At 43.5% G+C, this 26871-nt stretch overlaps 1 protein-coding gene across 2 annotated transcripts in view; it reads left to right on the top strand.

Annotated features, from left to right (window-relative positions):
* The first annotated feature begins 14824 nt into the window (after positions 1-14824).
* The window catches only part of LOC104341072 (rap1 GTPase-activating protein 1), a 45156-nt gene continuing 33109 nt past the window's right edge, over positions 14825-26871 (top strand). For both annotated transcript variants that reach the window (XM_086478782.1, XM_086478774.1), the window contains exons 1-6: positions 14825-14868; positions 19453-19546; positions 19966-20001; positions 24854-24901; positions 25995-26033; positions 26129-26320. In XM_086478782.1, the coding sequence (XP_086334908.1) occupies positions 14825-14868; positions 19453-19546; positions 19966-20001; positions 24854-24901; positions 25995-26033; positions 26129-26320 (453 nt within the window). The remainder of the gene's footprint in view (positions 14869-19452; positions 19547-19965; positions 20002-24853; positions 24902-25994; positions 26034-26128; positions 26321-26871) is intronic.

The raw sequence follows: 26871 nt of genomic DNA on the forward strand, positions 1-26871 counted from the left end.
GAGAAGGGGAATCAGAAAAAGAAGAGGGTTAAATCAAGGACAGATTTAATGAAACAGCAAAGCAAATAAAAATATACAAAGTTGTACTCAGCCTAGAACATCTGGCTCTCACAGTCCTCAGGAGGAAGAGACCATTCTGTGGCAAGAAAACTGTGATATAGCCGCCATCACGGAAACCTGGTGGGATGACTCTCACAAATGGAGTGCTGCAATCAATGGCTACCAACTTTTCAGAAGGGATAGGCGAGGAAGAAGAGGTGTTGGGGTGGCCCTCTATATTAGGGAGACATATGAATGCACACAAATTAATGACAGTGGTGACAGGGTCGAGTCACTATGGGTAAAAATCGGAGGAAAGGCAAACAAGGCTGATATTGTGGTGGGACTCTGTTACAGACCACCCAACCAGGATGAAGAGGTGGATGGAATATTTTATAAGCAGTTGCGAGAAGCTTCACGATCGCTACCCCTTGTTCTCATGGGGGACTTTAATTTTCCAGGTGTCTGCTGGAAACACAATACAGCAGAGAGAGAACAGTCCCAGAGGTTCCTGGAGTGTGTGGAACATGACTTCCTGACACAACTGGTAAGGGAGCCAACTAGGGAAGGTGCCCTCCTGGGCCTGCTCCTTGTGAACAGAGAAGATCTTGTGGGGGAAGTAAAGGTTGGAGGCCGTCTAGGGCATAGCGATCATGAAATGGTAGAGTTTTCAGTCCTTGGGGAAGGAGAGGGGTCAGTAAAACTGCCGTCTTGGACTTCCTGAGGGCAGACTTTGGCCTGTTCAGGAGACTGATTGACAAAGTCCCTTGGGAGGCATCCCTGAAGGGTAGAGGTGTCCAGGAAGGCTGGACATGCCTCAAGAAGGAAGTCTTAAAGGCGTAGGAGCAGGGTGTCCCCGTGTGCCGAAAAATGAGTTGGCGGGGAAGAAGACCGGCCTGGCTGAAGAGGGACCTTTGGCATGACCTCAGGAACAAAAGGAGAGTTTATGACCTTTGGAAGAAGGGGCAGGTCTCTCGTGAGGACTATAAAGAAGTACTGAGTGTATGCAGGGAGAAAATTAGGAGGGCCAAAGCCTGATTAGAACTTAAACTAGCTACAGTACTTAAGGACAATAAAAGAAGTTTCTATAAATACATTAACAGCAAAAGGAGGGCTAGGGAGAATCTTTATCCTTTACTAGATAGACGGGGAAACACAGTGACAAAGGATGAGGAGAAGGCTGAGGTGCTCAATGCCTTCTTTGCCTCAGTCTTTAGTAGTAGAACTACTAGTACTTGTTCCCTAGACACCCAGCCCCTTGAGCTGGAAGACAGGGAGGGGGGGCAGAATGTGGCCTTCACAATTAAAGAGAAAGTGGTTGGTGACCTATTACACCACTTAGATGCACACAAGTCTATGGGGCCAGATGGGCTACATACAAGAGCGTGGGAGGACATTTATGAAATAAGGGACATGTGAACTATCCAGCCTTTCCAGAGAATCTGAGCTGGGACGTACCGGAACTGCTGAAAGCATAAACAACTTCCGGTGCAGGGGGCATGAACATCTTACAGGTGCAGGAGAAGAGACAGCCGCCATTAATGACGCAGTTTTAATTCTTGAAGAAGATGGGTGTGAACATCTGTGAACGTGACTTGAACATGACTCGCAATGTAGCCAATCGGGTTGGACTATGGGCTGTTATTTGCGATGAAGCCAATCAGTATTTATTGGGTGTGGTCGAGGGTTATAAATTGCACTGGAAACACGGAAATAAAGGTTCACTTGTTAGATCACATTGATCGTGTCAGTGTCCTCACGCAGCTCCCGCACAAGAGTACAGAAAGAGTTGGCAGATGTGCTCACCAAGACTCTTTCCATCATCTACCAGAAGTCCTGGCTAACTGGGGAGGTCCCAGTGGACTGGAGAATAGCAAATGTAACACCCATCTACAAGAAAGCCCGAGAGGAGAATCCGTGAAACTACAGACCTGTCAGTCTGACCTTGGTGCCAGGGAAGGTCGTGGAGCAGGTCATCTTGAGTGCCATTACAAGTAATTTACAGAACAACCAGGTGATCAGGCCCAGTCAGCATGGGTTTATAAAAGGCAGGCGGTCCTACTTAACGAACCTGATCTCCTTCTATGACAAGATGACCCACCTGATGGATGAGGGAGAGGCTGTGGATATTGCTTACCTCGATCTCCGTAAAGCCTTCAACATTGTTTCCCATGGAATTCTAGTGAAGAAACTGCTCATGGCTTGGATGAGCATACTCTCTACTGGGTAAAACACTGGCTGGACGGCTGGGCCCAGAGAGTGGTGATCAATGAAGTTAAATCCAGCTGGCGGCCGGTCACAAGTGGTCTTCCTCAGGGGTTCCTCAGGCCCACTTCTGTTAACATATTTATCAATGATCTCAACGAAGGGGTAGAATGCACCCTTAGTAAGTTTGCAGATGACACTAAGTTAGGTGGGACTGTTGATCTGCTTGAGGGTAGGGAGGCTTTACAGAGGGACTTGGACAGGCTAGATCGATGGGCCAAGGCCAACTGTATGAGCTTCAACAAGGTGAAGTGTTGGCTCCTGCACTTGGGCCACAACAACTCCATGCAGCACTACAGGCTTGGGGAAGAGTGGCTGGAAAGCTACCCAGCAGAAAAGGACCTGGGGGTACTGATTGGCAAGCAGCTGAATATGAGTCAGCAGTGTGCCCAGGTGGCCAAAAAAGCCAATGGCATCCTGGCTTGTATTAGGAATAGTGTGGCCAGCAGGAGTAGGGAGGTGATCATTCCCCTGTGCTCGGCATCGGTGAGGCCACAGCTCAAGTACTGTGTTCAGTTCTGGGTACCTCAATACAAGAAAGACATTGAGGTGCTGGAGAGAGTGCAGAGAAGGGCAACAAAGCTGGTGAAAGGCCTAGAGAATAAGTCTTACGAAGAGCAGCTGAGGGAACTGGGGCTATTTAGTCTTAAGAAAAGGAGGCTGAGGGGAGACCTTATTGCTCTCTACAACTACCTGAGAGGACATTGTAAAGAGGTAGGTGCTGGTCTCTTCTCACAGGTAATTAATGATAGAACAAGAGGGACAGACTCAAGCTGCCCCAGGGTAGGTTTAGGCTAGACATGAGGAAAAACTTTTTCACTGGAAGGATTATCAGACATTGGAATAGGCTGCCTAGGGAGGTGGTTGAGTCACCATCCCTTAATGTGGTTAAAGGTTGTTTAGATGTGGTGCTTGGAGATATAGTTTAGGGGTGTACTTGGTAGAGTAGGGTTGATGGTTGGACTTGATAATCTCAAAGGTCTTTTTCAACCAGAATGATTCTATGAAAGAGGAGGAGGAGCAGCAGCAGGAACCCTGACAAAAACCCTCACCAGAATTCCTACAGGAGCTCCCTTTCCTTAGCAAACCTTTCTGCTTTATAATGAGCATGACATGGTATGGCCTACACCTGTAGCTAACTCAGATCGGCTGCCCTGGCTGACTAAGCTGCTAACAGTCTGCCTAGCATGGCTGGGCTGTGATTATACCCCAGACAAACCAGGACATTCCACCCCTTAGTCCATTTACATCATGCCCAAGTGCTACTACTCTTTCCCGTTTCTCAATACATATATACACACAGGTACTATTCTCCTGTTCATGAGTTATTTCTCCAAAAGTTTCATTGAATTCATTCAGTCCAGAGCCATGAATTCCATACGTGACTCTGTGATCATAGCAGTCTCTCAGGGCAGGAATGATGGTTTGAAATTTGTTGCGGTTCGTGCCCATGGGTTGCAAGTCCAACTTGAAGAAGTTGTTGCATGTCACTCAATGAGACTAGCTTCTGTCATCACCGCTATGGTATCCTGAAAGACACTTATTGAACACTGTTAGTGTTATATAACAATTAACATCATACAGCTCAGGACTGAGTATTCTCACCTAGAGTTAAATTCCCTTGAGGTACACGTTGGATTCACCGTCTTTCATCATGACCCATCAAGTATATCCAGGTCCTCAAGCGAAACCAACACCATGAATGGGTTTGCCTTTGCTCAAAGCAGGAAATACCCACACAGTTTTCCCCAACAAATTGCTTTCCCACACCACAGGGACTTTATCTCATTCTACTTTATGTAAAAGGTCAGATTGGGAAGGACCAGCTCGATTGATAGATCCTCTGGTGTTAACTAACCATGTGGCTTTTACTAAATGGTTGTCACAATTTTAAAAAGTTCCACAACTTATTGCTTTCAGAGTAGCTTTTAATGGTCCATTGTATCATTCAGTTTTTCCAGAGGCTGGTGCATAATAGGGAATAAGATATACCCACTCAATACCGTGTTCCTTAGCCCAGTTTTGGTATAAGATTGTTTTTGAAATTAGTCCCATTGTCCAACTCAATTCTTTCTGGAGTACCGTGTAACCACAAGATTTGCTTTTCGAGGCTCAGGAAGGTGTTCCTGGCAGTGGCATGAGGTACAGGATATGTTTCCAACCATCCGGTGGTTGCCTCTACCATTGTAAGCACATAATGCTTACTCTGGCAGGGTCGAGGGATTGTGATATAATCAGTCTGCCAGGCTTCCCCGTATTTATACTTCAATCATCGTCCCCCATACCACAAAGGTTTCAACTGTTTTGTTTAGCTTGCTTGATTGCGGCGCATGTTTCACAGTCATGGGTAGCCTGCGCAATAGCTTCCATAGTTAAATCTTCTCCTCAGTCATGAGCCCACTTGTATGTTGCATCTTTTCCCTGATGTCCTGAAGTGTCATGGGCCCACCAAGCTAAAAATAGTTCACCTTTATGTTCCCAGTCTGTGTCTGTTTGGAACAATTTTGCAGCCTGATCCACTTGCTGGTTATTATGATGCTCTTCAGTGGCCCGACTTTTAGGTACGTGGGCATCTACATGATGTACTTTTACTAGTTTCTCTAGCCAGGCAGCAATATCTTGCTGCAGTGTGGCAGCCCAAATAGGTTTACCTCTGTGCTGACAGTTACTCCGCTTTGCTGTTTCCACCACCCCCACAAGACGTTTGCCACCATCCGTGAGTCAGTATAGAGTACTGTCCACTTTTCTTGTTCAGCAATATCCACCTCTGCAAATTGACTTGATTCATCTTCTCCCTCAGCTGCTTCTGCAACTTATCATATAGGACTCCACACAGCAGCTTTCCACCTCCATTGACTTCCTGCAAGACAGCAAGATCCATCAGTAAATAGGGCATATTGTTTTTCATTATCTGGTAGCTGATTATATGGTGGGGCTTCTGCAGCACACATTACCACTTCTTTTGGTCTAAAGTCTTTATCTTCTGTCCAATCAGTGATCAGTTCTAAGATTCCTGGATGATTGAGATTTCCTGTTTGGGCCTGCTGTGTGACCAACATGATCCATTTACTCCATATAGCATTGGTGGCATGAGGAGTAGAAGGAACCTTATCCTTGAACATCCAGCCCAGTACTGGTAGTTGTGGCACCAGGAGGAGCTGTGCTTCTGTCCCAGTCACTTCTGAAACAGTTCTAACTCGCTCCTATGCTGCCAATATTTCTTTTCCAGTTGGAGTATGGCTGTTCTTGGAGCCTTTGTATCCTCAACTCCAAAATACTAGGGGTCAACCTCAAGTCTCCCCTGGTGCTTTCTGCCACAAGTTTCAGGTAGGACAGTTATCCCCAGCTGCAACATAGAGTACATTTTTAGTGTCCTGTCCTGTTCAGCCTGGCTCAAGGGCTACTGCATATACAATCTCTCATTTGATTTGTTCAAAGGCCTGTTGTTGTTCAGGGCCTCAGTTAAAACTTTTTTCTTTCGGGTCACTTCATAGAGAGGCCTTACAGTCTGACTGTAAACAGTAGTATGCATTCACCAGTGTTGTGGTTTGAGCCACCCAGCTAGGAACAAAGTACCGCGCAGCTGCTCACTCACCCCTACCCCATCCTCTGAGGCATGGGGAGGAGAAAATACAACCAAAAGGCTTGAGGGTCAACACAAAGGACAGGGAGGGCTCACTCACCAATTATGGTCACAGGCAAAAGACAGACTCAACTTGGGAAAAACAACATCACTTCGTTTTGTGGTCATTTTACCTTGTAATTTATTCACATGTGCCTGTGTGAATAAAAAAAAAACCAAGGTAGGTTTTCTGTCCCATCTTCTCATGTCTTCCCCATGGTTCCACAGGAGAAACCACGGGGTACCTTGTGACGTGTGCCATTTCTCTTGAGCAGGCCTTACAGGAAAACGTGTTCTCTGGACGACCGAGACACATGTTGATACAGATAGGGAGTGGAACCTATCCTCCAACCAGGACAATCTTTCCAACATTTACCAAGCAATTCTGTGGATCTGTCAGATGTTTATTCTACAGTAGAGATACCAGCCCATGGGGAAGCAGAGATTATCTGCATATTGCCGTATCCAGTATGAGGGTGGTGTGCTCCGTACCCACTTGCACCACATGGGTCCACTGAACTTGAGTTCATTTGGATCTTCTGATGTCTGCAGGTTGTCCAGGTCAGAAAAAGAATCAGCTCCTGCACAGCTATTTCTCTCAGTTAGTTCATACCTTTCTCAATGGTTGTCCACTTGCCTGGGCAGCATATGACATCATCTCTAAAGGGATACCTGTTCCTTACACTCAATAGGAATCACCTCCAAACAGAGAGATAGGACGTGCCTCTTTTCCAAGACCTGTGTCAATACCCATTTCTCTTGCCATTGGTCTCAGCTGTTTGGCTTCTCTACCACTTAAGTCCACACTGTGGGCTCTGTTATCCCAGCATTGGAACAGCCAAGTAACAAGTGGCTCTCCTTCATGCTGGCCATAATCCTTACAGATATCTCACAGTTCGCCCAGGGATCAAGATCAAGTTGTCATCTCTTCTTCCTCTGCCTGATATGTCCCTGCAGGACCTGCTCTTTTCTTGTCTTTCATCTTCAACAGGGGCAAAAGATACTGCACTGGTTGAGTCCCTGCATCACCAGGGGGTGAGTAGCTGCAGCACTTTCCATAGAGGCTGGGGTAGCCTCAGTGCTTCCCATAGGGGCCAGAGTAGCTGCATCATACCTCCTTTATACCAATATTTTCCTCTAGCCAAAACCAAGAGCAGAAAGACATTCAAAACGCCTGACACTATGAACAAGTTGTTGGAAACATCCTAAGGTTATACCACATTCTCTTTACCCAGAACCATTCAGTAAGTCAGAAACTGGTGTCATTACAAAGTAATTTATAATTCTATAACCTGCCACCCAAAAAGATAACAGAGCAGCTCCTCTACACAACACCCAGAACCAATAGACCTCACAACACCAATAAGAAACAGTGGTAAAGCTACTCGTAGCTCTAACAGCAACTCTAACAACAAAGAGCCAAAAATTCCACTCAGCATCCATGATACCAATATGATGAATTCTTGTAGCAAGCAAGTCAAATCCATTAAAGCTCCAACCTTTTTAATTTGAGAATCTGAAGGCCTGCAATTCTCCCAGGTTAACTATTTAATTCACACTCCAAATAAACATTGGGCACCAAATTAACTGTCCACTTTTAGGTACCAGGGCTAAACTATAGCAGTTATTCATTATTATTATTATATCATTATTATATCATTATTAGTATATCATCAGGTGATAACCTGATAATCCCTCCCAAGTTGAGAAGGGGAATCAGGAAAAGGAAAGGAGATCTAAACGTTAGATCAAGGACAGATTTAATGAAACAGCAAAGCAAATAAAAATATACAAGTTATACTCATGCTAGGATATCTGGCCCTCACAGTCCTCAGGAGCAGGAAGGAGGAAGAGCAGCAGAAACCCCCACCAAAACTCCTACAGAAGCTCCTCTTCCTCAGCAAACCTTCCCCCTTTATAATGAACATGACATTATGGTATGGCCTACACCTGTAGCTAACTCAGGTCAGACAGGACAGACAGTCAGAAAAATTAATAAATATTTATAATATCATTAAGTTCTACTAGCAGGCAACTTTGCTCAAAGCTTGAAAATAAACTGGCTTGTTATCTAGGGCCTCTGCCAGGAGACTCATGATGCAGTTTCATGGGCCAGTTTAAAATACTGTTGCTTGCGAAAAAAAAGGAGTCCTGCCATATTCCATTTCCATCCCTGGCCACTTATTCCAGTCCGCTTCATTGCACCAGCACTAGCATTCAGGATGTTGCCCAGATCAGGTGGCTGATCTGAGTGGGACTACCCTGGTGTCAGTGTGGTGTGCAGGAGTCTTAAGCTGTTTATGTAACTGTACTGACAGACTCTGAGCCCTTTTTCCTTTTTCTGGCCCTGGGTGACAGAGTTAGTCTCTCTATGCCAGTTTGTATGTGGAATAGCAGTAATAATGGGAAACAGTATCAATAACGTATTGCAAGGTCTTCAAATGAAGGTGACAAGGAAAGGTGAAGTGTTAGTACTTATATGGAAACAATTTCTTCTAGATTCTTTATAGACAAATGTGAAGACCCAGTCATTTTATAATCTAAGGGTGATTTAAACACTTGTAGAAATGGCAGGATGTTAACATTTATTAACCAGGTTATGAATAATACTAATTTAAAATTGTGATATCAGAATAGTCGCACAATAGTCCAGTATGAGTCTAATATTCAGAATAAAATGCATAAATGTATGCTTCTATATCTGTAGGTAGACATACAGGTATCAATATCTGCTGTTTTCTGAAAAGCCAAACATGACTGCTTTTCTAATATTTACAATGCCAGTTTCCTTACTTTTATTGAGTTTTACCATACTTTGTTCTTAGGCTACTCTTCTGGAAACAAAACACAGTTTAGCCAGTCTGTGTGGGTGTGTCTGTACACCATTATCCCTTAGTAACTTTTGGAATAGTTATCTTCTACCAAAATTAGGGGATTGAGAGCTCGAATATAATTTATTTGATAATTTTCTCAAAATTATATGTTGATAATTTGATAATTATCTCGTCAATATATCTTTGATAAATATTTCAAAAAGAATTTGTTCTCTTATCTCAGCGTTCCTATAAACTTAATTAAAATGGTCAACTAGGAAAAAAATTCCCTGCAAATGTCCCAAAAGAGGGAAATGTTGTAATATGAACCTAATCAAGACTCAGCACGAGAGAAGGTTTTGTAAGTGCTCCAGCAGATTCAGTCAGAGTTCTTAGACCTGGGACAACTACACAAAACACATCTGCGGGAAATTCATTGTTGTTCCATCTATAGAACTTGTTGGTTCCCAAGCTCCTGTGAAAAGAAAAAAGTGCTGATTTTTTCTTTATTTAAAATAAAGCATTTCCAGCCTGCATAATTGTGGAGAAAAGCTTGACAAAGCTTGATCCATGAAGTTCTGAAAACAAGAACATAATTTAAAACAATTGTAGATACAAACAATCACAGTACCCTCTTTTTAAGAGTTGCTAGTTTTCAGGAGTCTTGGTCACAACTGATGTTACAATACCAACAATTTTTATTAGACACTTTATTTTTAATGTAATTTCAGGAGACTGTTTATTACTTCCAGTAAAATTCCTGCAGATAGTTTTTCAAAATATGGGAAAAGTTAAATAGGGCAGGAAAGCTAATGGTGACTGACTGTTTGAGCACCCTGGGATGCTTTCTTTTTTTCTCTGTGGTGCCTCTGCTGTGACCTCTGTCATGGGAAGAATTAACAGAAGAAATTAGTATGATGTTTGAGATGAGCTACTAGGAGGTCCTCCCAGCAGACTGTTGAGACCAGAATGAGTCCAGGGACCAGGATGAGTTACTCCAGTGCAAAATGGAGTAGTTGATTTGCTTGGGAAATAAAACCTAATTTTGCTCTGAGACATATATAAAGCACTCACCCAGTTGTAGGTAGTAGCCCTCTACAAAGGCAAAATGCTTTAAACACCTTCACCTAGGTCTGCCAGAACTCATTTTACCATTGCCTAGGACTGATACTGCATAGGAAATTCTTTAATTATCTACAAAAATTGCAACTGAACCATCATTCCAATCCACAGGTCAGTCTCATGACTCATGATGACCAAAAGCATTTGCAGAAAGTGCCATGTCATCCTTTCCCCTCAGATTATCCTCTTTCAGTGCCATTGCTGTGGGACTAAGTCAATACTAAGTAAGCGTTTTTCAGATTTTTCCAGTCTGCTACTTTCCCTTTCTACTCTGATCTATACATGCGAATCTGCGTGACCCAGTTCACTGTCAGCAAATAACCATCATTATACTTGAGAGGACTAAAAAAAATGTGCTTTTCTGTGGAAAAACAAAACCAAAAACCTTTTTGAAGGTCGTCCCTGCAGGTCTGGGATTAGAAGTGCAGGGAGCAGGATGTGGGTGTACAGAGCTGCCCGTGCTCCACCTATGGAGCTGCCGGTCTGGCCCCTTCCCCTGGGACCAATCTTTTCTGCTTAAGAGCACAGCTGCTCCACAGTCTGGCTGTTCAATCGACGATGATCTCTAGTTTCAAGTATGACAGCACCGACCTACTCACTCTCCATTCATCTGCAGGTGGGGGCAGCGGAAGAGAAAGGGAGGGACGGAGAGGGAGGATACTGCAATCTATGTGAATAATTGATAGTGCAAGGAAAGGAGAGCAGCTGGGGTCCCCGTCTCCATCCGCTCACCAGCTGGGGATGAGAGATCCTTGCTCAGGTAGGGGATGAACAGCTTAGCTGCTTTTATTTTCATCTTGCCTGCAATGCCAATTAAATATATTTTGCATCTAGAAGGAAAAGGAGCAAAGATAGCTTGGGGAGGGTTGATCCAGATCTTCTCTACTGCTTGTGTGGCATTGTGTAATGGATGGACCTTGGTGCAGTTTCAGTCTCAGCAGGGAGAGTGGCTGTATGCCTTTTAAAAGACATTATGCTATACTGCATTGTGTAGAGAAGCAGTTGGTGAGAGAGAGAGGCAGAGTGGAGGTGGGGAGAGTGGATATCTGTGTAGGAAATGAGAAAAACTGAAGAGATGGAGGGGCATGAAAGAGAGTCTGTCCAGACTCAAACAAATCCCACCCTGATTCTGTCAACCTTTGATGTAAAATGGTGGGTCCAAGTAGGCAGTGGGAGGTGCTGTCTGTGCACACTCAGTAATAGATTTAGAAGCTATGGGCATAGATCTGTGGAAATGGCTAATGTGAAAACACGTGTTTCTATTTGTGGGTGCATCAATGAGTTTGTGACGAGTGAGTGTAATAATGTAGTAAAACAGTTTCTGCCCTGAAGAGTTTACTGTTGAAGGGTATGCTGCTGTGTTTATGTGGTACTGTGCAGCTTCTGATGTTCTTACAATGACTCAAATAATTACTAAAATTGCAGAGATCAGTTTCTGTGTTACAGCTAATAGAGACTTTTCCTGTATGAGCAAGAAAAAATGCTAATGCAATTATAAGAATGAAAAAATTCTGTTAACAAAAACTGGGAAAATAAGTAGCAAAAGGTATAGACACCAATTATTGTAATGTATATATTAACATACCTACAAGGATACCTGAAACAACAGCAACTTGTATGCCAGTCTCTAAAACACACAATAACTATAAAATGCAAAATTATCTATGCAAATATAGACAAATATATGGATTACAATGTGAGACTAGAAGTACACAGAATGTGTCATATAGGAATGCAAGTATCCATAGGAACTGCATGTACTGTTCAGTGGGTGAGGAACTGGTTGGATGGTCACATCCAGAGGGTAGTGATCAGTGGCTTGATGTCCAGATGGAGATCAGTGACAAGTGGTGTCCCTCAGAGGTCCATACTGGGACAAGTGCTGTTTAATATCTTAATCAGTGACATAGACAGTGGGATCGAGTGCACCCTCAGCAAGTTTGCAGATGACACCAAGCTGAGTGGTGCGGTCAACACACCTGAGGGATAGGATGCCATCCATAGGGACCTGGACAAGCCTGAGAAGTGGGCCTGTGTGAACCTCATGAGGTTCACGAGGCCAAGTGCAGGATCCTGCACCTGCGTCGGGGCAACCCCCGGTATCAATACAAGCTGGGGGATGAATGGCTTGAGAGCAGCCCTGCGGAGGACTTGGGGGTACTGCTGAATGAAAAGCTGGACAAGAGCCAGAAATGTGCGCTTGCAGCCCAGAAGGCCAACTGTATCCTGGGCTGCATCAGAAGTGTGGCCAGCAGGTCTAGGGAGGTGATTCTCCTCCTCTACTCTGCTCTAGTGAGTCCCCACCTACAGTATGGCATCCAGCTCTGGAGTCCTCACTACAAGAAAGACATGGACCTGCTTGAGTATGTCCAGAGAAGCGCCATGAAGATGATCAGAGGGCTGGAGCACCTTCCTTATGAGGACAAACTGAGAGAGTTGAGGTTATTCAGCCTGAAGAGGAGAAGGCTCCAGGGAGACCTTATAGCAGCCTTTCAATACTTAAAGGGGCCCTACAGGAAAGATGGGGCCAATCTTTTTAGCAGGGCCTGTTGTGATAGGACAAGGAGTAATGGTTTCAAACTAAAGGAGAGGCGATTTAGACTGGATATAATGAAACACTGGAACAGGATGCCCAGAGAGATGATAGGTGCCCCATCCCTGGAAACATTCAAGGTCAGGTTGGATGGGGCTCTAAGCAACCTGGTCTAGCTAAAGATGTCCCTGCTTACTGCAGGGGGGTTGAACTAAATGACCTTTAAAGGTCCCTTCCAACCCAAAGCATTCTATGATTCTGTGATACTTAGTACAACTAAAGGCTTATATTAGGTGATATCATTGCATCATCTGTGTAAACAGTAACAATTGTTAGCTTGTTTATAAGTTGAGGAACAGTAAGGGGAAAGGGGACTTGTGATTTGCTTACATGTGGAAGCGATTTATTCATATGATTATTGCTAAAGGAGGCTGATTAGAACACTGATTAGGGTGTTTAATAATTGTTTACTGGTTTGCTTGTGGGTCTTGAGGGCTTTGTACACAGCTGGAGTTGCACAGGAGGTGAGCCGTGAGATGGTTAAATGAAAGCTGAGCCCAGTGTGGGTTTGTATATGAAGAAAGTTGGCTCTTGTCTGTAGTGGCAAGCTGCCAAAGAATGGCAGAAAGACCTGGGCCTCTGTACGCTTTGCTTTCACAGCGGCTAGGCTTGCTATTGCTACTGATAATGACCCTGGGATGCGAGGTAGGTGGGGGAATAGTCACTGCTCACAGCCTTCTCTAGCAGCAGAATATAATGTCTCTTCCTCCTTCCTGGATGCAGCAGAAGTGGCAAGCTTGGCTCTTCGCCTTGACCCAGTCACATCTCTGCTCAGAGGTTCAGGTGAATAAGTAAGATCTGCTTCTGCAGAGAGCAACTGCTGCATTCAGTGTCCTGGACTCATCTCGGAGGCATTTGGGTTGGAGCGAGGAGGTGGGCTGTATGAGTTAGCCCATACTCCAGCATCAGATCTGCTGGGGAAAAAAAGAGGTAGACACTTGGCCTCCATGCAAGTTTCTAAAACCAGCAAGTGGATCCTTTCTTTGTCCATTCAAATTTGTTCAATCAAATTCATTGATTCCCTACTCCTTACAATCTCTTTTCCTACCCACAGACCCTTGAAGCCCACATAATCATTCTATTCCGGTCTTTCATGAGTAGAATATATAGGAAGCATTAGGATGAAATTGCTGCATTCTTATCCCTAAAACTTTGATGTAGCTGCTTGCTTTCTGTTTTTCTTTTTGCCCATCTATATCAGCTGTCTCATATTTTCTGTGTGATCTCTCTGCATTCTGCTTTCACTCTTCCTTTACATCTTTTCCTAGCTCTCTGGCTCCTCTGTCAAATTCTGTCTCTCGTTCTGTGTTTCCTATTGTCCTCTTAATGAATCCTCTTAGAACAAATCCAATGTGAGGCTGACACTTGGCATAAGGTTGTAGCTGCTGCCTTTATAGGTGTTGATGTAAAGAGGAAACATTACATCATCGTGTAGAATGAAATTGGGAGTTACAGGAGAAAAAATGTGCCCAGAAGAGCTCTGTGTTCTTATTCAAACACAAGTATATGCATACTCTTGCAATGGAAGATTGTGTTCTCATCCTCAGTTTTTCATCAGGAATCGCAGAATGTTAGGGGTTGGGAATGATGAACTATTGATTAGTGAATGCAAATACATGTGATTAAGGGGTTTCTGATCCCTTAAAATTTGAGCTTCCCTAAAGAATAGCTTACATGTTAGATCAGTGAGCTATTTCATAGGGGGGGGGGGGGGGTGTAGAGCTGAGTATCTGTAGTACTTGATGTACATCAGCTCCAAATACCAAAGGCTAGTGGGTTTGGTATCTTCTTAGTTTTCCCTTGAAGGGAATAGGAAGTTGTGGAGGATTGCCTTGATGCTTACTTTTCCCTGGATACTGAGAGCTTGGGGAGATATCTTACTCTACAGCAGAGTTAAATAAGGGACCCCTCTGATATCCTTTTTCAATACTGCTTGTCTTACCATCATTGACAACCCAGAGTACAGCTTCCTTAGCTCGGCTGTCCCAGCAGAGTGCTCCTGCAGGCTGTGCACCATCCATGGATTACCTAGAAAGGGGGGGATCTAGAGGGAACTGATCTTCGACAGCGGAGGAGGGGCAGAAGTCATCACCTCATCCCCCATTGTCTCATTTCCCTTCACATCTTCTCCTCCTCCGTCTCTCCTTGTGCTGCCTCCCGCCCCGGCGTGTCTGGGGCCCGGTCCCAGCTGTGAGGTGCTCTTTGCTGTCTCTGCTTTGAAGCCCGGCTTGGGGGGAGGAGGAGGAGGGGTGGAGGCCGGGGCTTTGCAGGGAGCCGGGAGGAAGCCTGTGCCCTTCTCCATGGCGAAGCAGGAGGAGAGGAGGCTCCAGAGGAGGGACCCCGGGAGGTGACTCAGCGGAGCAGTCCAGCATGTTTGCTCGGGAGCACGGCTTCCCTGCCGGAGCCTGCGAAGGGTATGTACTGATACCCGGCGGCCCCGCCGCCCCTCGGGCGCTTGGCGCTCTGCCTTTCCCCCGGCAGCCCGGGTACGGGGCAGGGGAGCGGCTGCAGGCATTTGGGGTGAAGCGCTGGAGCGGGTCCCGCCCCCGGTGGCGGCCGTGCTGTGGGACCAGGAGGGCTGTGGGCCCTCGTGGGTTGTCTGAAAGGGCAGGGAGCCGAGGAGAGGGAAGGTGATGGCCATGCCCCAGCCCGACGGGACCGGGACCGGGACCGGGACCGGCTTTGGGACCGGCCCTGCTGTCAGCGGCGCGGCGCGGAGCCGCGTGGCCGCGGTCCCGCCTTCTGTGGGCCTCGCTCTGGTCGGGAGGAGGCGGGCGGGTGCCCCTCTTGCTGAAGGGAAAGAGAGGGGCGTGAGTGCGGCTCGCTTGCTGTCTCTGCGGGAGCGGATGAGTTCTCCAGTTTAGACTTCTCAGGAAGTGGGAGTCCGGATGCATGGCTACATTAATTTCCCTCGGGGGTTCTCCTTTCTCCTGTCCTGCAGGGTAGTACCTGGTGGGGAATGATAGGTAGCTGGGCTCTCTGGGCCTTTTCGATACCCTGCCCACCTTTTTCGTCTGTGTAAGAAGAGACAGAGGAACTCCTGAGCAGAGAGCACAGGTTGCCCGCATGTCCCAGCCGTGGCCCTTTCAGGAGGGTCAGGAGCTTCCCAGCAGCCAGAAAGGGGAGTGCAGTTGGAAGTAAAGTTCCTAAAGTTCCAGTTCCAGCTGGAAGTCAGAGTCTGTGGGCAGAAAAGTTTGCGACTAGCTGAGAGCAAACAGCATCTCATCTGTAGGAGTTGCTTCCTTTCCCTAGTTCTGTCTTGATAATTCCTTCTCTTGAATTTTAGGAATTTGTGTGTCAGCAAAATTCAAAGCCATACAGGTGTTAGTAGGGTAAGGTTATTCCTGTTGTGTTTTCAGCTGTCTTCACTGAATACCTAAAAATCATATTTGGTAGAGCAAATGTGTCTCTCTAAGGGTGAAACAAGGGAGTGAAAGAGCAGAAGCTGTTGGTAAAGGGGTTCAGAATTTTCCTTATGAGCATTTCAGGCCTATTCTTGTTTCAGAATACCTTCAGTTCTTCTGAATTCCTATCCCCTCTAGTGAGGGATTTAAAAAACCTAATTAGTGTCTCAAGAAACATTTGTCAGGCTGGGACACCGGTTGTTATACTGGCTATTGTTCCATAATTAGCTGCCAATCATGCCATATTGTTTTTCCTACTGGAAGGCTTCCAGGTTAGCAAAGGCTTTTACAATATCTGTACACCTTCTTCCCTGTGAACTTCCAGGAAAATAGTTACCTGAGGATTTGGGGCACTTGTCTCTTCAGAGTGTAACAAATCCCCTTTGACTCTGGAATACTTATGAAAGATGGATGAAAGGATGTATGAAAACTGTCAAGGCCAATTTGTGTTTTTTCTAAGAACAAATATTTGCATTGACTTGGTTATTGAACTGGCTCAGCTATAGAAGATGGGAATGTTTTTGAGAGCACTATACAGAGAGATCCCAGGACTGAAGTAGTAGAGGAGGCTGCAAGACAGGAATACAGGGCATAAGCAGAGTTGTGTGTGTGGAGATAGTGGCTTAGAGGCCTGCAAAGGTGCTTCTCACACTGTTTCAGAACTGAGAGGGGAGTCTTTAGCAGTGGATCAGCAGTGTCTACTTTTAGTTTGGCTACCTGCTTGAAATTAATGCACCGGTTACTGTCATTAGTAAAATCCTAGTTTAGTCTTCAGCATTTTCCAGGCCTTCTGCTTCCCCTTGTTGCCATTTCCTAAAAATAAAGCTTCAGCAAGTATACATTTGCACATACATACTCCTCTCCCAGTCTGCATAATTGCTTTTCCTTTTCAGAAGGATGATACTCGTCTTTTCTGTGGTCAAAGAGTTTTGAAGTTCCAATTTGAAAAGTATGTTCTCTTTCTATGAATAAAGCTTAGTGCTTTTCATTCTAGAAGTTCAAAATTCACAATTTCAAGTAATAGTTGAAATGGCCCCCAATTTTTGTGATATTTTGTAAAAGATAACATAAAATCTAGTAATTATCCTGGATTTTTAAAGTCCCTCAGCACATTCCTAATCTGGTATAATTACAGAATTGAAAACATCTCTAAATGTATGTAAGACCAGTGATTTTGGCATCTACTGGAGTCATTTTGACAATCGAACTGTACTAGGATTGAATGTTAAAGAGTAGTTGCTGCATGGAGTGCTCCGGTCCAGGTCTGAAGTGTAGAGATGAATTTATGCAGAGAGAGCAGGGACAGGACTGGCCACAATGACCTCATGTAGGAGCTAGCCCAGCTTCCCATGATGCAAGGTGTGTATTTTACTCTTTACTGAATGATGCAGGATTCAAAACAGAGACATACCAGAGAAAAACACTATAGGATGCAACAAGACCCCAGGGCATCCAGTTGCAGAAAAGTTCTACCGTTACACTTCTCTGGAGATGGCTGGGTTTTGAAAAAATTTTAGGGCTTGCAGAACAGAAGCTTCAGATTTCTGAAAGAAAAAATGAAATCTTCCATGTACTGCCTTGGACATAAATTTTGTTAGTCCCGAACATGCTTCAAGTAAATGAGTAAGATGATAAATAAAGCATGTGTTGGTATAATATTAATATTCATATAAAATATGTTTGCCATCTAACTATTCCAATATTTATTTGAGGATGTCAAGACTAACCTCCTACATCTTCCCTCTCATATACGTGGTGTCTTTAATCTTTAGATGCATTACACCTATCTCTTCATTTGAATTTTAGGAGAAAACTGTGGTATGGAAGCATTGTGCTACTTTGTGTAGATCAGCCTATGTCCCAAATTACATGGTGCCACTGGGCTAGTAAAATAATTAGTGAATTGTCAGAGAACTGGTGGGCACAGAGATTCTTCGGGCTTGTAATAGAGTGTAGCTTCATGATTACAGAAATATGTTGTTCTTTCCATACAACGGGGGACGTAGCTACTTGTCTGCATGACTTACAGATACTGATGTCTTAGCACAGAAGCAGTAGGAGTCATGCATCTAACAGCTAGAGGACAGCAATTCATGATTGCATTATATGATCACATAACAAACATATTCAATGATTGCATACAAAGTGGATGAATTTTGTCTCTTTTGGTTTTTTTTTTTCCCCTGTTTTTTTTCCCCCCTCCCCCCCCTTCCCCCCTTCCCCCTCTTCCCCCCTCTTCCCCCCTCTTCCCCCCCTCTTCCCCCCTCTTCCCCCCCTCTTCCCCCCCTCTTCCCCCCTCTTCCCCCCTTTCCCCCTCTTTCCCCCCTCTTTCCCCCCTCCTCTTCCCCCCTCTTTCCCCCCTCTTTCCCCCCCTCTTTCCCCCCTCTTCTTCCCCCCTCTTTCCCCCCTCTTTCCCCCCTTTCCCCCCTCTTTCCCCCCCTTTCCCCCCTCTTTCCCCCCTCTTTCCCCCTCTTTCCCCCCTCTTTCCCCCCTCTTTCCCCCCTCTTTCCCCCCTCTTTCCCCCCTCTTTTCCCCCCCTCTTTCCCCCCTCTTTCCCCCCTCTTTCCCCCCTCTTTCCCCCCTCTTTCCCCCCTCTTTCCCCCCTCTTTCCCCCCTCTTTCCCCCTCTTTCCCCCCCTCTTTCCCCCCTCTTTCCCCCCCTCTTTCCCCCCTCTTTCCCCCTCTTTCCCCCCTCTTTCCCCCCTCTTCCCCCCTTCCCCCCTCCGTTCCCCCCTTTCTTTTTTTTTTTTCTTTTTTCTTTTTTCTTTTTTTTTTTCTTATTTTCTTTTTTCTTTTTTCTTTTTTCTTTTTTCTTTTTTCTTTTTTCTTTTTTTCTTTTTTCTTCTTTTTCTTCTTTTTCTTTTTTTCTCTTTCTTCTTCTTTTCTTTCTTTCTTTCTTCTTTCTTCTTTCTCTTTCTTTCTTCTTCTTCTTTCTTCTTTCTTCTTCTTTTTTCTTTTTCTTCTTTTTCTTCTTCTTTTCTTCTTCTTCTTTCTTCTTCTTTCTCTTTCTTCTTTCTTTCTTCTTTCTTCTTTCTTCTTTCTTCTTTCTTTCTTTTTCTTTTTCTTCTTTTTCTTCTTTTTTCTTCTTTTTCTTCTTTTTCTTCTTTTTCTTCTTTTTCTTCTTTTTCTTCTTTTTCTTCTTCTTCTTTTTTTCTTCTTTTTATTCTTTTTCTTTTTCTTCTTTTTTCTTTTTTCTTTTTTCTTTTTCCGTTTTTTCCCTTTTTTCCCTTTTTTCTTTTTTCCTTTCTTCCCCTTTCTTCCCCCTTTCTTCCCCCTTTCTTCCCCCTTTCTTCCCCCTTTCTTCCCCCTTTCTTCCCCCTTTCTTCCCCCTTTCTTCCCCCTTTCTTCCCCCTTTCTTCTCCCTTTCTTTCCTTCTTTTTTCTTTCCTTTTCTTTTTTTTTCCTTTCCTTTTTTTTTTTCCCCCCCAATTTTCCCCCATTTCCCCCCCATTTTTTCATTCCCCCCCATCTTTTCCTTTCCCCTCATTTTTTTATTTTTTTGTTGTTATTTTTTGGTCTTTTTTTCTTGTCTCGCTCATCTCACTTGTCTCGCTCTTTTCTTTTTTTTCTTCCCCTTCTGCCTCTGTCTCTTGCAGGAGGTCTGAGGAGGGGGTATGCTTCTCCAGTGATGTTCTAGACTCTCCTACCCAAGGCTTTCCATGTGTTCTCGCTCCTGCTGTCCCCAACAAGGTAAAGGCAGTCCACGTTCCTCTGGGTCAGGGTTGGAATGTGCCTTGAACCACTGAGCAGTTATAGCTATAGTTGCCCACTTTTGTGAGAATCCTAATCTTGTTCATTTAATCATTTATTATGCTATACTCTATCAGGTCAGTAGTCTGACCTATTGAATACGAGACATTCTTGATATCTGTCCGATCAGGATCCAGGTCAAGATTTGCAACACAAGCTGAAGACAATTTGACTGGTTGTATTGTTCATGCTATCAGTTAAGGAAGAACAGTTCCATCTTGTCTTCAGTGAGCGAGTAGTTTCTGTGCCAAAACATGGAGGGAGCTGTTGGCTCCTTCAGTATCTGGGTTACCACAGAAGATAACATTAGTTTCTGCAAATGTTAAACTCCTTTCCCTGTTGTCTTTTCCTTTTCACAGACTGTGGACTTGTTTGAGATGATTGAAAAAATGCAGGTAAGGAGGAGTTATTCTGTCCAACTTTGGGATCTCTTGATTTTTCATAGCCAAACAACTAATCAGCTGCTATTTGTCTTGTCACTTACTCCGAATACCCTTTAATTTGGGCTTGCAGAATATTTAGCTCTTCCTGGCCCAATACCTACTCTTAAGTAGGGTTTCAAAAGTGTTTTCTTGTGTACATTTTTCCAGCCAGCATGATGGAACAGACACAAATTATTATAATTGTCTGTTCTTTGCAGAAGTGTGATGCTGAGACAAAATCAAAATTGATTTAAGGTATCTTCTTCAGGAAACTGTGTTTCTGCTGGCTAGCAGCTGCTAATGACAGGCGATTAATGGGATGTTAACATAACTGCATTTAGCAAGGTCAGACAGTTTAATAAATAACTACTGTAGGCCCTGTCTTTAACTTGCACAAGAAAGGAGGACTGTGGCTTAATTCTCTTATGGAAATACGTGCATTTAGTTGCATATATTACATTATAAAATTAAAATAGAGTAAAATGGAAAAAAACCTCAACCTTGCCCAACAAAAAAAGTGATAGTAATGTAATAATACATGTGTTATATATCTAACAACAAAATCTTTAAAACTAAATTTTTCAGATGATCTGTTCTTGGAGCATCCTTACAGACTACCAATATTTTCTCTGAGTGGTACACCTTCTTTAAAATGCTGTTGTTAACTTTGACCTAATGTAACACATAACATGGCACATAACTCCTGCCTTTTATTATGTGCAGGAATTAAACTTATAAGAAACAATTAACTTATTTCGTGGAATTTGGGTGATCAGATTACGGTTGTGAGGAAAATGCAGGACTTTGGTGGGACTATAAAGGTGAGGAGGTGGAAGGTAGCAGCAAAATGCTGAGTATAGAGTTAATGAGGCTGAAGTACTGTTTGGCAGACTGCAAAGGGAAAATGGGGAAGGGAGGGGCTAAAGGTGTATCTTCTATATATTTGTAGACAGACACAGATCTTGGAAACTCGAAATGTGGGATTTTCATTAGTAATCAAGTGAGTAAAAGGCAAAGCAGGAGACTTGGACATTTCTCCTGTAAAAGAACAAGAACGAAGCCACAGAATAGAATTAGTTTTTGAGTTCTTTAACAATCAGATTGGAGTATAATTGTTGGACTGAAAATTAACATAGCCTTTTCATATTATGTGTGATGAATTAACAGGTAAAGCTGTGCTCTCTTTTTAAACTGAAACCTGTCCCTGAGATCTGTGAATGAAGTTTGACTTTTTTTTTTTTCCTTTTAAATCTGAATAATCATTACTTGAAGTAAATGGGCTGCTGGCTGCATTGTTCTATGCATACAGATGTAGTGGAGTCACAGTAAATATTTTGTTAAGGACCGTTAGGAATACGTTGTTCCTAGATTGGTCTGCAGTGCAAGCAGTTGAAAAGCAAGCAAATCTTATTTCAGCCAATAAACCCATATGTTTCAGGTCTTCACATACTTGCATAACCAATTCCTCTTCACTTCCCTGCTTTTGTCTTTTATGGTGTGATGTTCACTACCTCTATTCTGCATTCATACAGTTTCAATGTATCCTTCACTTTTATTTTCTCACAACTACCTTTAGCATTTTGTTCCTGTGTCCCGTTTTATATATGTCTGTTTTGAACTAGTCCCCTCAAGGCACCAGTCTTTCACCACAAAAAATATATGTTATCTTGGCATTGTTATGCCATGCTGCATCTGATTGTGGGTACAGACAGCTTTTTCTCTGCCGTCCGTTCTTTCATCCTGCTCGGGCCAGGTGTTTCCCCTGTACAAGACTGGGAATATCAGATTCCCAGCCCAATGCTGTCTCCAGTAAGCTACTCAGGGAGACAGTGAAGGAAAGTCTTTACCTAAAGGCAGTGCTGCAAGCCAAACTGGGCCAAACCAGAAGCGTGTCTCAACAGGTGGCTGAGACTGCTATAGTTTATGCCTCTCCCTTTTGAGGAATGATGATGATCAGCAGCAAGTTGTTCTGCCCAGGCTTTGACACTTCAACAACTTAAGCTGTAAGTTCCCTGTGGTCCTGGTTACCCTCTAAAATAAAGCTTTGGACTGTACAGCCCAGGGCTGCGTTAGATCTTTGCCAGTATCTTAAGCTTCACTCTAGAGGAGAGCTTAGTAGATTTCGGCTTATGTCTTCTGCTCCTAGGCTACCAGGAACTCCTTCAACAGTGCAGTCATGGAATGTGCTTGCACATTCCTGTGCTCTCTGTAGAGGCTCTGATACAAATAGCAGTGCCTTTACAACAGTCCAGAAATTTTTCCCTCAGGCTTCTCTGAGATACTGGTCTTCTACCAGGAACTCCTTTGAAACTGGAAACCTTTTGCAGTTATCAGATCTGCCAAAAATGCCAAGGAAGGGGAGTGAGATCTTACAAAATTGCAGTTTCCCAGCCTCGGTTTCTGTGTGCAGAAATCCCCTGGTGGGTAGCAAGTTTGTCCTGGTACTTTCCACAGTTTATTCCAGAAGGCTGGGGCTACTTTGGATCTACATGTCCCTCCTGTCTCAATCCTGCTTTGATAGAGCATAGGACTTTCTTGACCCAAGGAACTGTCCCAAGCCCTGTTTCAGAACGTAGCCCTCTTCATGAGCCCCAACATGCTAGATTGACAAGTGACACTCCAGATCGTGTCAACAAAACATCCATTTGCACTTACATTTCACACACTCCACTTTCTCAGCTTTATGACTTCCCTGAATGCAAAATGGTTACTAGTACCTCTGCAAAAGGTAAAGATCACTTGTCAGCCTCTGTTCCAGCTTGATTTCACAACCCATCCTGTCCTGGTAAGTTGTTCTTTGTTTTGTCAGTGCTGTCTACTGATACTGCAATTTGAAACAGATGTTCTGATGTTCCCTTACGTAGGGTAGTTCTAAGTTGGTATTTGTTCAGGCTCCTCTGTTGAAAATACAGATTTAAAAAAAATATTTTTGGCGGGGTGTGTGTGTGTGTAACTCTTTAAGCTCAGCTTTCATAGTTTGATCCCATGTCACCCCATAGACATTTTGGCAAGCTTCTTTCTCCTAATATAGTTAAGAAAAATAGATTTTTTTGCTATTATTGTGTTATCTGCAGATTGTTCCTCACTTGCTTTACTGTGTTTCTATATTTAACCAACTGAAATTTGTTGTTATTGCTAATTTTTGTGTTTGAACTCAACTTCAGACTCATGAACAATGCCCTCATGCATATACTACTAGTCTCCCTTACCTGGGAGTAGCCATACTGGTTCACTTCTGGTATTTCTAAGAGTTTTTTGAAGGTGTTACACATTTGTCGTGAGCTCAAGGTATGGCTCCTCATAATTTCAAGCAGGTTTAGCTTTTTTAATGGCTCTTTTAATTTTTAAGTTAATAAGCTTTCTCATTTTTCTGTAACCTTGTTTTTATGTGTAATGGATGTCTTTTTCTTTTTTTTTTTCTTTTTGTTGCTCCAGCAAGTAGTATCCTGACCATTATTAATCCTCGATGTAATGTTGCTATTGCTCAACGTTAACGCAGTTGCTATACTAGCAGTTTTTCACTGTGTATAGCTGGAGCATTGGCCCCAAACTTTTGCTCTTAAGCCTCTTAAATCTCCACTGAGATTTACATATTTCTAACAGATACTAGTTTACAAGCTATTTCCACTGTAGAATACTTGTCTAGACATAGTTGTTATAAATCAGATCCTGCTTAGTTTCAGAACAAAGTTGAGAGCTGCTTATACTTTCTGGAATCCCTGATTAGCCGCTCCATTAAGCAGTCACTGATGGTGGCAGTAGTTGAATACTCATGTATTGTGTATAAGAGAAAGCTACAACTTAAATCCTGGTCTTCAGCTTCCTATCTGACAATGCAAGTTTTGTCTTTTACTCTTCTGTCTGCATTGATACCCACTTGGACTATGACCAGCACTTTATGCAGCCTGTTAGCCCCCCTGCCTTTTTTGGCTTCTTTTGTTCTGGGCATCTGCTCAGTCCATGTTGGGGCTGTCCTCACGAAAATTTTCCTGTTCTTGTGTGCTTTTGCTGGGGAAGTGTGGTGGAAGCAAGCTACTCTTGATGGAATAGCCTTAAGAAAGAGAATCAAGCCTGGATGCCAGGTGCTGATTCAAGAAGAAACTATGCATCCAGTAGTCTTTTTGCCCTGCCATCCAACCCACCTCACAGTAATGGTGCCTAGGAAAGCAGATGTGCAGGGCTTTGCTATGTGGCTCCTTGGTGCCTACATGAGTCTGTTACACTAGTCAGATGTATGGATGGAGAGTAGCTCTGATTTTCTGTCTTACCTCCAAGAGACTGATTTGTTCCCTTGTGTGGATGGAAGCAAGGAAAAGTCTTGTTGCCTAGCCCTAATCCTCAAAACAAGTGTTTGTTACTCCTCTTAACCCAGCTCTGAGGTTCTCTGGGCTCTGCCTGACAGTATCTTCAAGGGAGAGGGAAAAGCAGAACAGGAATGAATCGTCTGAAATACTGTTCGTTTGCCTTCTGTCATTACCTCTTCCTTTTTTTTATTGCTTGGGATAGGAAGTAAAGCAGCTAGAAGAGATTAGAGAATTAAATATGAGAATCGATTTGGGAGATTGCTTTTGATTTCTGCCAGCTTTCTGCTTTTTAAAAGATGTAAGGTGAGGGGGAGCTTTTAAGTTTTAATGCCAAACTAGGGGACTGGCCAAGTTCTTACTTTACTCCTCCTGTTTATTCCAAACCTTCAAACTTGCATAAAATAGAAAATTAGAGAGAGTGACAGAATACGGATATTGGGGATACAGAGAAGGAAGCAGGGGGTAAGTGAAAAGGACATGCTAAAACGTAGGATTCACTGTCTGTGACTTTATGTTTCCAGGGGAGTCGTTTGGATGAACAACGATGTTCCCTTCCAGCTCCTCTCAAGGTCAGGCCAAGTCATTGTTGCCTCCTAAGTTGCTGAGAATGGCAGATAATTACTGATCTCGCTTGCAGTGTATTTTCGTCTTGGAATGAGCAGGGAGCCCACAAACAGCCCAAGAACACATATATGCTTGCCTTTTGTTTTTAAAAGTTGCTGCCCAAGAGGGTGAAACTATGTAGCTGAAATTCCCTTTTTCAAATTTGAGTCCTTCCAATAAGTGTTTATTATTATTAACAATCTTAGTTTTGTCTAAGTAATTTCTTAAATTTTATTCGATGTAAGAGCTATAATAATATTTATGAAACCATGTTGCATTTATTTCAGTAGTCTGCTTGAGGGCTTGTATAGATGGTGCTAGAAAGCTGGTCCGTTTCCTTCAATATTAGGCCAATAAAACCAGATTCCCGTCTTTGAATTCTTAACTCTTCCTCTCCATTTCTTCAGTCTCAGCTCAGGCACAGTAACCTTAAAATCAGCCTTGACCTTGAATTTAATCTTGGAATGATCTTTAAAAAAAGCCACATAGAGAATTGATATAGCTTAGTTCTGACAGAGATAGTCAGTGCTTTTTGTGGTGATGGAAGTGGCATCCAATTGGCATAAAGTTGCTCAGATACTGCTCCTATTCTTGCAGTCATGCCTCAGCACTGGTCAGTTGTATACCAAAAGTCTAACTATGGAGATAATACAACCTTAACCTCACTGTAAATTACAGTACTGTTTCTACCATCCCTAATGTCATCTCTGTCTGCAGAACAACAGCAGCTGTCTTTAACACTGTGGAAAGGAGAGAGGCTGTCACTCCTAACATCCAATTTGCCTATAATTTGGCTACCCCCTCATTTTGTATGCCTGTATTCTGTGTAGTTTCAAGGAGGAAGGTGGGTGAAATCTAACTTCCATATGTATTGTCCTCAAAGTTCTATATTATAATGCTGAGACCTGGGAAATGGAGTCTAACCTTAAATCCTAAAGTAAAACTCTAAAGATGGACTAGGGCAGAGTGGAAGCTGAGGGCACAGCCTGCACCATCGTGAGAGCATAACACTTTAAAAAGTTGTCACACATTTTTGCTAATAGTCTCTTCTGATTTCAGACAGAAGAAGAGTATATTCCTTACCCCAGCATCCACGAGGTGAGTTAGTACTCCTCTCCTGTTTTTTCTTGAACTTTATTGGCCTTTCAACTTATTGGCCTGTCAGCTTTCATGTTCTCTGTCCTTCTGAATAGGTATTACAGAAAGGGTGGCCATATCCTCTCATTATTTTACCCCAGTTTGGGGGCTACTGGATTGAAGGGACCAGCCACAACCTCTCCAGCTTGAGTCCAACTCTGTCTGACATACCCTTTCCCTGGAGTGGTAAAGTGAAACTGGAAAGTGACCCTACAGCCAAGCTGTACCGCAAACATTTTCTGGGGAAGGTAAGGGTGACCTTCAGAGACTTCTCCGCCAGCCCAACCTCAAGGCTGAAATGTATCTCATGCTTTTTCTGATGGACTTAGGAATAACTGCAGAGCCACTCCATTTCAGTTCCTCATGATGCCTTGAACTAATGTAAATAAGGTTCATACTGCTGTACAGTCCATAGTGTGTTAAGTTGGTCCTGTCCCCTTGTGATATGTGCATCATCCTGTGCATTAACAGAAGAGAAAGATTTGCACAGGAAATGCTTATATTCAGTTAAGACACTCTTTTGAGGCTTCTGGACAGATACCAACCTTGGGATGACAAGGGGAAAAAAGTGTAATAGTACTGGAAATGGAGATGGTATTATTTTTAGAGGGGACTTCAGCACTGGCAGTGCAAGCCCCTTGGTAGTAAGCAAAATGATCCATTTTCCTCAGTGTAGATAAGTAGCAAGTATGGTCAGCACGGAATGTATATGAAGAAACTGGACAATGTGTTTTATAGTTGTTTGATTTAAGTAAGTTTGGTGCTAAGTGTTCCCTGATTTTTAAAATTCCGAGCTGAC

The sequence above is a fragment of the Leptosomus discolor genome, chromosome 1, assembly GCF_034619465.1.
Source record: "Leptosomus discolor isolate bLepDis1 chromosome 1, bLepDis1.hap2, whole genome shotgun sequence".
In the NCBI taxonomy this organism is placed as follows: Eukaryota; Metazoa; Chordata; class Aves; order Leptosomiformes; family Leptosomidae; genus Leptosomus; species Leptosomus discolor.